The sequence below is a fragment of the Epinephelus fuscoguttatus genome, linkage group LG5, assembly GCF_011397635.1.
Source record: "Epinephelus fuscoguttatus linkage group LG5, E.fuscoguttatus.final_Chr_v1".
NCBI lineage: Eukaryota > Metazoa > Chordata > Actinopteri > Perciformes > Serranidae > Epinephelus > Epinephelus fuscoguttatus.
This window is the reverse complement of record NC_064756.1, coordinates 26,272,193-26,284,874: the sequence shown is the minus strand read 5'-3', so window position 1 is coordinate 26,284,874 and position 12,682 is coordinate 26,272,193. Positions and strand designations below refer to the sequence as shown.

General features: G+C 43.3%; 1 protein-coding gene across 1 annotated transcript; it reads right to left on the bottom strand.

The window, feature by feature from the left end:
• Positions 1-8,296: 8,296 nt before the first annotated feature.
• Positions 8,297-12,459, bottom strand: LOC125888992 (extracellular calcium-sensing receptor-like). The gene is made up of 8 exons (XM_049576652.1): positions 12,362-12,459; positions 11,640-11,934; positions 11,260-11,549; positions 10,691-10,986; positions 10,176-10,381; positions 9,823-10,044; positions 9,304-9,427; positions 8,297-9,213 (listed from the first exon to the last, which is right to left on the bottom strand). The coding sequence occupies exons 1-8, from the start codon at positions 12,430-12,432 to the stop codon at positions 8,297-8,299; spliced, it is 2,421 nt and encodes an 806-aa protein (XP_049432609.1). The 5' UTR covers positions 12,433-12,459.
• Positions 12,460-12,682: the final 223 nt, after the last annotated feature.

Below are 12,682 nucleotides of genomic sequence, written 5' to 3'. Positions count from 1 at the left end.
TCAGGAAGATCTGCATGGCTGGATGGATGCAGCATGGTGTGGAAAGTCTAAATGGGGCAGAGGATGTGGCAGTGGCCAGGGGCACAAGCCCACACCTCAGTTGTGACGCAACATCACCCCCAGCCTTCCCCTTGCCTTCAGGCAACAGGGGAGGCTCTGGGAGCAGACCCCTGGGTTGTTTCAACAACGACCCAGGGGTATCAAATTTTTTTTTTCAATTTTATTAAGCCCAATATCACAAATCACAGTTTGCCTCACAGGGCTTTACAGCATACGACATCCCTCTGTCCTTAGGACCCTCACAGTGGATAAGGAAAAACTAACCCCAAAAAAACCCTTAACGGGGGAAAAAAACGGTACAAACGTCAGGAAGAGCAACTGAGGAGGGATCCCTCTTCCAGGACAGATAGGCATGCAATAGATGTCGTACAGAACAGATCAACATGATAAATTAACAGTAATCCGTATGTCACAATGAGACAGAAAGAGAGAGACAGAGAGAGATGCAGGACAGACAGTAATGACAGTAGCTTACAACATTAATGAAAGTAATAATATTATAATTATAATTCTGGCTGTTGTGGTACAATATGTTGAAAGTATATATTAATATTTGATAGTGTACATATGTGACAATGATCCTATGTGTATAATAACAGTAGAAGTATGACTAATGATAACAGCAGCAGCAGGAGGCATCTGGCAGGACCACGGCAGCAGCGCAACCACACACGTCACACCATCCAGGCGCCGCTGCAATATGAGTTAATCTGAGAGACAGTGGAGCACAAAGACTCCGGAGAAGAAGCCGAGTTAGTGACATGCAGTATAGCCAAGTTAGCAAGATGCAGTAACAGGACACGAGAGAGAAAGAGAAGGAGAGAAGGTGCCCGGTGTATTATAAGGGGTCCCCTGGCAGACTAGGCCTAAGTCAGCCTAACTAGGGGCTGGTACAAGCCAAGCCTGAGCCAGCCCTAACTATAAGCTTTATCAAAGAGGAAAGTCTTAAGTCTAGTCTTAAATGTGGAGACGGTGTCTACCTCCCGGACCGCAACAGGAAAATGATTCCACAGGAGAGGAGCCTGATAGCTGAAGGCTCTGGCTCCTGATCTACTTTTGGAGACTTTAGGGACCACGAGTAACCCTGCGTTCTCAGAGCGCAGTGTTCTGGTGGGATATTATGGCACTATGAGCTCTTTAAGATATGACGGAGCCTCGTAAACAGTTCCAAAGCACTCCTGTTTTGCTGAGGGTGGCTGCATTTTCTATCATGGTAGACCATCAGCACAGGGAGGTTTTGTGCTGGTCGGCCATCAGGGAAGTGAATGGAGAATATCTAGAGTTTTATTCCCACTATTTTCTTGTTCCGAAGCGGGATGGGACACTCAGGCCTGTCTTAGATTTTGGGGGGCTGACCAAGTTCCTCAGACCCTTGAAGTGCAAAATGTTGACTGTGCCCAGGGTTCAGCAGGACGTCTGGGTAGGAGACTGGTTCGGAACCGTCAACCTCAAGGACCCCTATTTTCAAATTCCAATCTGGGAGGAACACAGGAGGTTTCTCAGGTTTGCCTTTGAGGGAAAAAAACTTTGAGTTCTGTGTCCTCCGTTTTGGCATCTCACTGGCACCCCGTACCTTCATGGATGCAGTCTTGGGGCCTCTGTGGTGCTAGGGTCTCAGGATACTGAATTATTTGGACAACTGGCTAATATGTGCACCGACAGAGGAGCAGTGTCTGTGCTGTTGGATCACATTCAGGGTCTTGAGCTGTGCATCAGCGAGAAAAAGTGCAGTCTCCAGCCTGCACAGGCAACCCAGTTTCTAGGCATGTGGCTGGATGCCAGACCTGGGTTGGTGATGCTGTCACAGGAGAGACAAGTTTCAATCAGGACCTGCCTCTCTCAGTTTCAGCTTTCCAGCTGGTGCTGTGTCACTGCCTCTTGTGTCTTATGGCAGCCTCAGTGCAGGTGGTGCCATTGGCTCTTCTACACATGCGTCCAGTCCAGAAGCATCTCTTCATTTTTGGGCTCTGTCTGCAAAGACAACTGCAGGCAGCGGTGCACGTCACCGTGCAGCTTTGTACAGACCTCAGGTGGTGGCAAGACACAGCCAACATTTGAGAATGCTTTGTTTGGTATTGAGTTGCCAGGTGATCTGTATGGATGCACACTCCACAAGGGCAGGGGCACCAGTGGGGTCTGGTGTGCCCGCTGGAAGGGCCAGCATATCAAAGCTCTTGAACTGAGAGACATTCACCTGGCCCTCCAGCATTTTTTCCTGAGTCTGCGAGGTCATCACCTGCTAGTAAGAACTGATAGCACAGTGGTTGCAACATATGTCAACAGGCAAGGGGGCTTGGGCTCCTCAAACCTTTGCAGAATAGCACACAGGCTGTGGACCTGGGCATGGACACGGGTCCTGTCCCTCAGGGCCATGCACGGATTGGTGAACCAGGGGACTGGGGGCTACACCAGGAGGTGGTAGGAGAGATCTGGTACTGCTTCAGCAGAACAGTGGCTGACCTGTTCACAACTTGACGACAATGCCCATTTCCCACTGTTCTTTTCTATGGGGTGGGACACTCCCGCCCTGGGCATTGATGCCATGGTGCACCAGTGGCCTCAAGGCCTGCTGTATGCGCTTTTCCCAGTCACTCTTCTCCTGAATCTGCTGCAAAGAGTTCAGGGGGAGGAAGTGCAGCTGATACTGGTGGCCTCAACCTGGCCCCACATTACATGGTCTCTCCTGGCCGGGAGGCCATGGGAGCTCCTGGTCCAGCAGGACCTTCTTAGTCAGACGCAGGGGGCCCTGCTCCATCTTTTCCGCAGGCCATCAAGCTTTGGGCCTGGCCCCTGAGAGGGCGCCATCTATGAGAGCTGCATACTCTTACTGCTGGGAGCTCTTTACATCATGGTGCACAACTAATCAGATCAATGCAGTGACGTGCAGCCCCAGAGGTCTTCCAGTACCTGCAGGGGCTGCTCCAGGCAGGAAAATCACCTTCGACCCTGAGAGGTATGATGGCAGCTATCAAGGCTGCTTGTACAAGAGATACCTGCCTTGCAGATGATTCACTGATTTCCACCTGTCAGAGTCGACATGAGAGCAGAAAGAAAAAGAGAGATGACTTTACTGTTTTGGTCTTGGCAGCATGCTGCGTCCCTCTAGGAAGTAGTTTCTGGCTCAAACCCAGCTGGGTCCAGGGGCAGCTCATGTCTCTGGAGTCAGTGAGCATTAAGTGGCTGTCACTTAAAGTGACTTTTCTCTTGGCAGTGACATCGGCTAAAGTTGTAGGGGAAATGCACACTCGGTCAGTGGATGAGAGCTGTTGTCCGCTGGTGTCATGTTGCGTCCAAACCCCACTTTCCTGCGAAAAGTAATCACAGACTTTCATTTGAATCAGTTAGTGGAGTTGCAACCCTACAGGCCCCCCAAGGAGGGTGGTGGGGGTCAAGAAGACTCAAATTTCTGTCCTGTTAGAGCCCTGAAGGTATATGTGGGGTGCACTGCAGTGTTTAGAAAGACAGACCAACTCTTTGTCTGCTTTAAGGCCCAGTGCCAGGCCACCTGGTGTTGAAGGCTAGGCTGTCTCAGTGGGTTGTGGAGACAATGCAGCATCTCATTCGAATGCCGGAGGTGGGCCTGTGGACCTGCATCTGTCCTGTCTCCTGGGGCACCTTGTTCCCCCCTTGGTCCTCTGAGTGAGCCTCAAGGCCGCTCGGTATCCGTTCCAATTAATGTTGGTCATTTGGTGCATGCGCATGAATGCGGGCCACATAAAGTGGTGTGTCTTAAAGATTATTAATTTTCCACGTTGATTACCCCAGGTGGGGATAATTCCCATAGTTATGATATACCTACTGGGGAGATAATCTCCTACAGCAGAGTACCAAGGTTACAATGTAACTGAACGGTATATTTGCGCCAATGTGTTTCATCATATTGTTTAAGCCAGAGAGCACGAACAAACATTTATCAATTTAAATTCAATCCTAAGACACCCAAGGTCTGTAAACAAAAAGGTTAAATTCAACATTTTGCTTTCTTTTGTGGTGAGTTATCATGTGATTTTACAAATATTTTTTATGTGCTGATAAATTACATTAAATTAAAATAACAAAGACAAAAATCCTAACATACCTGTAGTGCTGAGTTCTTTCTGAAAATAATTCTAATTATAATATAATAATTAATACCATTATTGCTTAATCTATAATATTTCTGTATCTGCTTTATTTAAGACCACATTAAAAGAAAAGTGTAGGACAATCTTAGGAAGACATCTTGTGTTCACAATAACTTTGCAAGAGGACTGATCACAGACTCTCTGGCAAACACAAGGTTTTGCAACTATCTTTCCAGCAACAAGGAACTAAGTGAGTTAGCACCCAGCATCTAACTCTGCAAGGACCCCGAGCGACCAGCTTCCTCGGATCAGAACCTTTGGAACAAAGGACTCAACCAAGACTGCACCTGGAACCATCTTCCCAGTCTTCTTCTGCCAGCTAACAACGCAGCACACCACCAAGTGACTCTTTCTTCCATCCATTCAAGGATCGGTAATGTAACAACTGGGCATAGTTTATCACAGCTTTACAGGCTAAGCAAGACTGTTTAACTTGTTGTATGTGATTTATTGCTGTTTACTGAGTTATTGTTGTGATAGATTGCAGTTAGGTCATTGATTAGTTGGCTTCGCCACAGCTAAGTGTTTAGTTTGCTAATACTGTTCACAAACAGATTCTTGCATGCAACTAAACGATCTCTGCACTAATCCAGACCATTTGCAACACACGTCACATTGACACAGACTCATTAACAAACAGGCTTTCAACAGAGCTACACCCAAACAGGCATTTCAAAGTTCCCGCTTCTTTTCCTTTGTCTTTGTCCTGACCACACAGTCAGACAAACACCTCCCCCGAAACTGAAGACAGCATGGATTCGGCCGTTTTGGTAGTTCTCTGTTGTCAGCCATTTTGTTTTGTAGGCCAAACGGCTCCTTGATCACCACACCCGCCTTTGTCTTTCTCTTCTTTCTCTCTCTCTCTCTCTCTCACACACACGCACACACACACACACACACACACACATATACACACCAAGCTTGTATATAGGTAGTTAGAATTTGTGTGTTTTGGTTTGCTTTGCTAATTTGTGAATAAATATAATTCTTTGGAATCATGCCTGCTGTCTGTTTAATGTTGTACAAGAGTGAATGAATAGTCAACCTCTGCTGCGTCAAGAACTCTGAAATCCTTCAGGCATTACCGTTAATTTTGGTTGTTGTCATCAATTTAATTATTAATCAAACTCCAAATTAATAGTTTAGCGTATTTTATGAGACTGATATCTTTAACTGGCTATCATTTTTCCATTTACGGGAATGGTGCCCCATAAGGTGATTTAATGTTAATTAAGTCACATTATTTAACATAATTATTAATTATTAATAATAATTATTAATTATTTCCGATAGCCAATTAAACCCCAACATATTTGGTGCCTCCGTGTGAAACCTAGAGTGTTGACCCCAACATTTATAGTGTCGCCGTGTGAGGTAAATATATGTTGATTCCCAACACAGCCCGTAGAAAAGACTTGGACAAGAGCAAATTAATGACTATCGGGTAAGAACCAGAGGTGGGAGTAAGTCACACATGTGCAAGTCATAAGCAAGCCCCAAGTCACTGTGGTGAAAATCAAGCTTGAAAGTCAAGTTGAGCCCTTGCCATAAGTCAAACAAGTCGAGTCATATCATTGATGGGGTCAAGCAAGTTACAGTCAAGTCATACTCACAAATTCATTAAGATAATATGAGATAAACTGCACCCAGTGGTCGAATGTAACTAAATACATTTACTCGGGCACTGCCAGTACACATCTGAGTCTGTTTTTCTCATGCCACCATCTACTCCTACTCCACCACATTTGTTGGGAACATAAATTCTTCACACGGCGGCACCAAATATGTTGGGATCAATATATTAGGTTTCACCAAGACGCACCAAATATGTAGGGATTTAATTGGCTATCAGATCACATAATCATATAATCAATAATCATTATTATTTATAATTAATAATCATGTTAAATAATGTGACTTAATTAACATTAAATCACCTTGTGGGGCACCATTCCTGTAAAAGGAAAAATGATAGCCAGTTAAAGATATTAGTCTCATAAAATAGGTTAAACTATTAATTTGGAGTTTGATTAATAATTAAATTAATGACAACAACCAAAATTAACGGTAATGTCTGAAGGATTTCAGAGTTCTTCACGCAGCAGAGGTTGACTATTCATTCACTCTTGTGCAACATTAAACAGACAGCAGGTATGGAAGCAAAGAATTGTATTTATTCACAAACTAGCAAAGCAAACCAAAACACACAAATTCTAACTAACTATATACAATCTTGGTGTGTATATGTGTGTGTATGTGTGTGTGTGTGTGTGTGTGTACTGTATGTTGTTCTGTACGTACAGTACAGGCCAAAAGTTTGGACACACCTTCTCATTCAATGTGTTTTCTTTATTTTCATGACTATTTACATTGTAGATTCTCACTGAAGGCATCAAAACTATGAATGAACACATGTGGAGTTATGTACTTAACAAAAAAAGGTGAAATAACTGAAAATATGTTTTATATTCTAGTTTCTTCAAAATAGCCACCCTTTGCTCTGATTACTGCTTTGCACACACTTGGCATTCTCTCGATGAGCTTCAAGAGGTAGTCACCTGAAATGGTTTTCCAACAGTCTTGAAGGAGTTCCCAGAGGTGTTTAGCACTTGTTGGCCCCTTTGCCTTCACTCTGCGGTCCAGCTCACCCCAAACCATCTGGATTGGGTTCAGGTCCGGTGACTGTGGAGGCCAGGTCATCTGCCGCAGCACTCCATCACTCTCCTTCTTGGTCAAATAGCCCTTACACAGCCTGGAGGTGTGTTTGGGGTCATTGTCCTGTTGAAAAATAAATGATCGTCCAACTAAACGCAAACCGGATGGGATGGCATGTCGCTGCAGGATGCTGTGGTAGCCATGCTGGTTCAGTGTGCCTTCAATTTTGAATAAATCCCCAACAGTGTCACCAGCAGAACACCCCCACACCATCACACCTCCTCCTCCATGCTTCACAGTGGGAACCAGGCATGTGGAATCCATCCGTTCACCTTTTCTGCGTCTCACAAAGACACGGCGGTTGGAACCAAAGATCTCAAATTTGGACTCATCAGACCAAAGCACAGATTTCCACTGGTCTAATGTCCATTCCTTGTGTTTCTTGGCCCAAACAAATCTCTTCTGCTTGTTGCCTCTCCTTAGCAGTGGTTTCCTAGCAGCTATTTGACCATGAAGGCCTGATTCACGCAGTCTCCTCTTAACAGTTGTTCTAGAGATGGGTCTGCTGCTAGAACTCTGTGTGGCATTCATCTGGTCTCTGATCTGAGCTGCTGTTAACTTGCGATTTCTGAGGCTGGTGACTCGGATGAACTTATCCTCAGAAGCAGAGGTGACTCTTGGTCTTCCTTTCCTGGGTCGGTCCTCATGTGTGCCAGTTTCGTTGTAGCGCTTGATGGTTTTTGCGACTCCACTTGGGGACACATTTAAAGTTTTTGCAATTTTCCAGACTGACTGACCTTCATTTCTTAAAGTAATGATGGCCACTCGTTTTTCTTTAGTCAGCTGATTGGTTCTTGCCATAATATGAATTTTAACAGTTGTCCAATAGGGCTGTCGGCTGTGTATTAACCTGACTTCTGCACAACACAACTGATGGTCCCAACCCCATTGATAAAGCAAGAAATTCCACTAATTAACCCTGATAAGGCACACCTGTGAAGTGGAAACCATTTCAGGTGACTACCTCTTGAAGCTCATGGAGAGAATGCCAAGAGTGTGCAAAGCAGTAATCAGAGCAAAGGGTGGCTATTTTGAAGAAACTAGAATATAAAACATGTTTTCAGTTATTTCACCTTTTTTTGTTAAGTACATAACTCCACATGTGTTCATTCATAGTTTTGATGCCTTCAGTGAGAATCTACAATGTAAATAGTCATGAAAATAAAGAAAACGCATTGAATGAGAAGGTATGTCCAAACTTTTGGCCTGTACTGTATGCAGATGATGAAAAAAAAAATTGTTAAGAAGACAATAATGTTAGAAAGGATATTCACAAAATGGTACTATAAATATGAAATATTTAACGTAAAGCATGTGTTACTATGTGAATCAGCTAGGTGAAGACTGTGTTGAATGTGCACATCATAAGCTTTATACTGCTGCCATCCTAACTGTTTCTAACCCTCAAATGTCGATTGAGTTTTATTCATTAAATGTTTCTTGGTGTTCTTTTCTGGCTGAAACAATATAATGAAACACTTTGGAGCAAATATACATAGTATTAGTCCAAAACTGGAGGCCAGAATAGCAAATATCTCCACAGCCACAGTAAACTTCCCAGGAGAGCTGACATATGCTGGGATAAAGGTGATCCAGACTGCACAGAATATCAACATGCTGAAGGTGATAAGTTTGGCTTCATTAAAATTGTCAGGTAGTTTCCGGGCTAGGACAGCTAACACAAAGCAAAAGACAGCCAGTAGGCCTATGTATCCAAGCACAGCCCAGAACCCTATAGCTGAGCCTAATGCACACTCCAGGATGATTCTTTCTTTGTATGTGGTGAGGTTTTTCATTGGAAAAGGGGGACTAAGAACCAACCATATAGTACATATTAAAACTTGAATGAATGTGAAGAATACCACAGTCATTCTTTGCTGTGGAGGACCAAACCATTTCATCACATTACTGCCTGGGAGTGTAGCTTTGAAGGCCATTAATACTACTATTGTTTTTCCGAGAACACAAGACATACAGAGGACAAAAGTGATCCCAAATGCTGTGTGGCGCAGCATGCAGGACCACTCAGAGGGTGGTCCAATGAAGGTTAATGGACATAAGAAACATAGAGTCAGGGAAAAGAGCAGCAGGAAGCTCAGCTCAGAGTTGTTGGCCCTGACAATCGGGGATGTCCTGTGATGATAGAACACAGCTGTTGTTATAATGGTAAGACAGGCACCACCAACTGAGAACACAACCAGGATGATTCCTAGGACCTCGCTGAAGGAAAGAAACTCGACAGGCTTGGGGAGACAAGTGTCTCTCTCTGCATTAGGCCAGAACTCCTTGGGACAAGGGAAACAGTCAGGGGAATCTGAAAATGAATAAATGAAAGTGAGATTTTAAGCAGCGTCATACAATGTATTTGATGTTGTACAGTGGATATGCATCAGAAAAAAAATACCTGTGACATTGCTTATCTCTCCTTCAGGACAGGGTTTACAATCATAACAGCAGATGGGTTTTCCTTTCTGCAGCACTTTACGAGTTCCTGGAGGACAGCTGTCAGTGCACACTGACACAGGCACCTGACACAAAAAAAAATAGATCCACAAATAATCAGGTGTGCTACAAAGCTCAGAGGATTAAAGGATAGGTTAAATGTTTTTATGTCTGTTAGATAAAGTACTCACATGCCACTATGTGTACTGAAATGTATTTGATCACTGTGACCATTTCTCCTGTTCGTACTGGCTGTGGTTATTTTTCAAGGTTAGTCTTTGAAGTACTAATCGCCTTATTGTGAACACTTTCTTGGAAAACAAAAAGAGGGAATTTCATGATAGAAACACTATGACTTTGGTAGGGATCTCTTCACAGCCAGAATGGACAGGAGGAATAGGAAACAGAAACAAATATACACTTTAAGATCACCAAATGTGAATATGTGAATATGTTAATTCATTACATTTGGGCTCCTTACTTGTGCGCCACCTTCCACCCAGGTGAGCTTCCTGTTGATACTAAACTCCCAGCCCGCTGGCAGTGATGCATCATAGTGTCCTACTGTCACCGACTCAATGCTGCCACTCTCAGTTTTTTGCCAGTTAACCAGCTCATATTTGGCCACAGGATCCCCGTTGGTATCAAATGACACATTATAACCATTTTGAGAAAAATTGACTTTCTTCAGCTGTGTGAGAACCTGTGAGGATGAATTAAAGAAAAAAGAAATCGAATACTATTAAGTCAAATTAATATTTTATTTGATAAAAGGTACGTTATAGCTAAACAATAACAGTTGGGTGTTAACGTATTTGTTTTGTTTTGACTGACCTCTTTAGACTCTGTCTTGGTGAATTTGTCACACTGAGCTGTAGAATTAGTTTCCTGACACACTGCATTATGAATGGCATGAGCTATTGCATAAACAGCCTTGTACACCATGTTAGTGATTCGCAGCTGAGATGTGTCAGTGTACGGGCTTTGGATTGTCTGTATGTCTTCATTTCCATCACATACACTTTTATCTGTGGCTGCACCTGAAAGAACACAGACAGATTTTCTTTGAAAGTCTTTGAAAATTACATTATCATTCCTTCTCATGTTTTTTTTTCTGTTTTTCTTTTTAATCATTGGAACTTGAGTTTTGTCAGCCCTTATGGGGTTTTTTACCTTCATGTATTCCATCTTGAGCTTACAACCTTAAGCCATTAGACAATAAGTAACATTTATAAATGTTCACCTGTTTTAATGCATTTACAATGAATCATTCTTAGTAAAGTAAAGTACAAGTTTGTATCATTACTGAGCATCATGGTATAGAAACTGTCTGTATACAATTTCCTCACTTTTTCCTAGCCTGCAGTTGAATGTATCCTCCCAGAACTCAGTAAGCACTGGAGAAGCAGCCACTTTAGAGGGAGAGAGATCCAGCAGGAAGTCTCTCAGACCTGGAATGACAGATTGCTCAATGGCAAATCCAATGGCTCCAGCACAGAAGCTGAACCTCAGCATGTCTGGGTCGGTTACCCAGGCCTCACTGCCGATCCACTGTCGAGGTGGAGAAGGCTTTAGTGACAGCTCCTCTAGCAGAATCTTCAGGTCTCCAGGGGCTGTAAATGCCACAACAACCAAAGCTGTCGAACTGAAGAGACAAAATAATGCATTATCAGATTTTTTTCAACATGAATACAGACATGAGAGTTGATTTAATATTTGGTCCCACTGACTGTATGTTTGTAACAATATCAGTAATACGTATGACAGAAATAACCTGGAAAATGATAAATGGTCAATTTGAAACTGAGAGAATAAAACAATCCTCTATCATATACTGAAAAGAACACTTTATGTGGTGTTGTGTGCAGTAGGCCAGTGTCACCACCAGGAACAAAAGCACAGTCAGTGATGTAGAAACCTGCGGATAACATCAGCCACTCTCTGGATCCTGCTGCGTGGGTGGGTCCGATAGAAAGATTCAGAGTATTCCACACAGATTCCCTCTTTGTGTGCTGCGGCCAGGAAAGATGCCATGCCATTATTGCCATAGTCTGAATCTGACCTAACAGCACCTATCCATGTCCAGCCAAAGTGTTTTACCAGCTTGGCCAGAGCGTCAGCCTGAAACTGGTCACTAGGGATTGTCCTGAAGAAAGTTGGGTACTGCTGCTTATCTGACAGGCATGCACAAGTGGCAAAGTGGCTCACCTAAATGACAACAGTGTAATTATTGAACAGGACATAAAAAATCAGTACTGTATATTAAACACAAAATTTTCCAGAAATCAGAATATTTACTTGAGGAATGTTAAAGGACCCAATGGTGCGGGAGATGCTGATGGATGGTGTGGACCCAGACTCACCAATGACACCCATCACCATACCAGACTGTGAGCAATTGTCACTGGTGTAAAACACTGTGTCCAGGCTGCTTGAAACCTGGAATGCCACATGCACAGTCACAGGCACTGAGGCACACGAGTCGTAGATCTGATACCCAAGCTTGATGCCAGGAAGCAGCTCCGTGCTGTAGTTAATCTCCTCAATGGCAAAAATCATTGCACGTGCAAAGCGCAGTTCACGGGAGTCAGTGCTGCAAACACTCTTGTCATTGTTCAAACTTGAAAAGGACACTTCACAATTAAGACAGAAATACATAATATAGGAGAACTGCAATGCATAGTTATGAGCAATAACTTATTGCTGCATGTGCCTCTTTGAAAAAAAATACAGACCTACATTATTACCTTGTTAATATTTCTATCAGTTTTTAAACACACCAAAACATTCAGAGAATAAACACAAAAAAGTTTTTTTGTTCATATAATCTCCTAATCTTTCCTATTTTTGTGAATATAATACCTGAAGTTCATACAGAAAATATTGAATTGTGAAAGCATATGAATTCTTTCCTTTAACATTTTCAGTACAAAAAATTTGTATTTTCAGGTCATCATGCAAAACATTTTCATCTCCACAGTCTAACATACTCTTGTCCTCCACTTCTCATTCTTACTCACCTCCCTGTGCACCTTAGTGGCTCAGGCATGGTGGTGTAGTTGTGCTTCACTGAATGCATGTAGGCATGCATGGAGAAAACACCCCCAATAACATAGTCACCATCCATTGAGAAGGCAGGTAGACGAGTGGTACCCTGAAGCTTACACTTCACAGATGAAGCCTCAGTGTTGAACCCAGCCCCAGTCCTAACCTCTGTAAACCCAACCTTTTGTTTCATACGATACCCAGAACCATTCAAAGCAAGAGCTGAGTTCAGCTCACACAGACCACGAGACAGCATCAGGCCAATAAAGAGAGCCGATATCTCCATCCCTCAACAG

Bases quoted from the DNA above. Each gene is read 5' to 3' on its own strand.
- LOC125888992 (XM_049576652.1), bottom strand. From the start codon at position 12,432: ATGCATGCCTACATGCATTCAGTGAAGCACAACTACACCACCATGCCT. The intron at 11,550-11,639 runs GTAAATATTCTG...GTTGTCATTTAG, and splicing joins GGTCCTTTAACATTCCTCAA to GTGAGCCACTTTGCCACTTG. The intron at 10,382-10,690 runs GTGAGGAAATTG...GTGTTCTTTCAG, and splicing joins CAACTGCAGGCTAGGAAAAA to GTGCAGCCACAGATAAAAGT.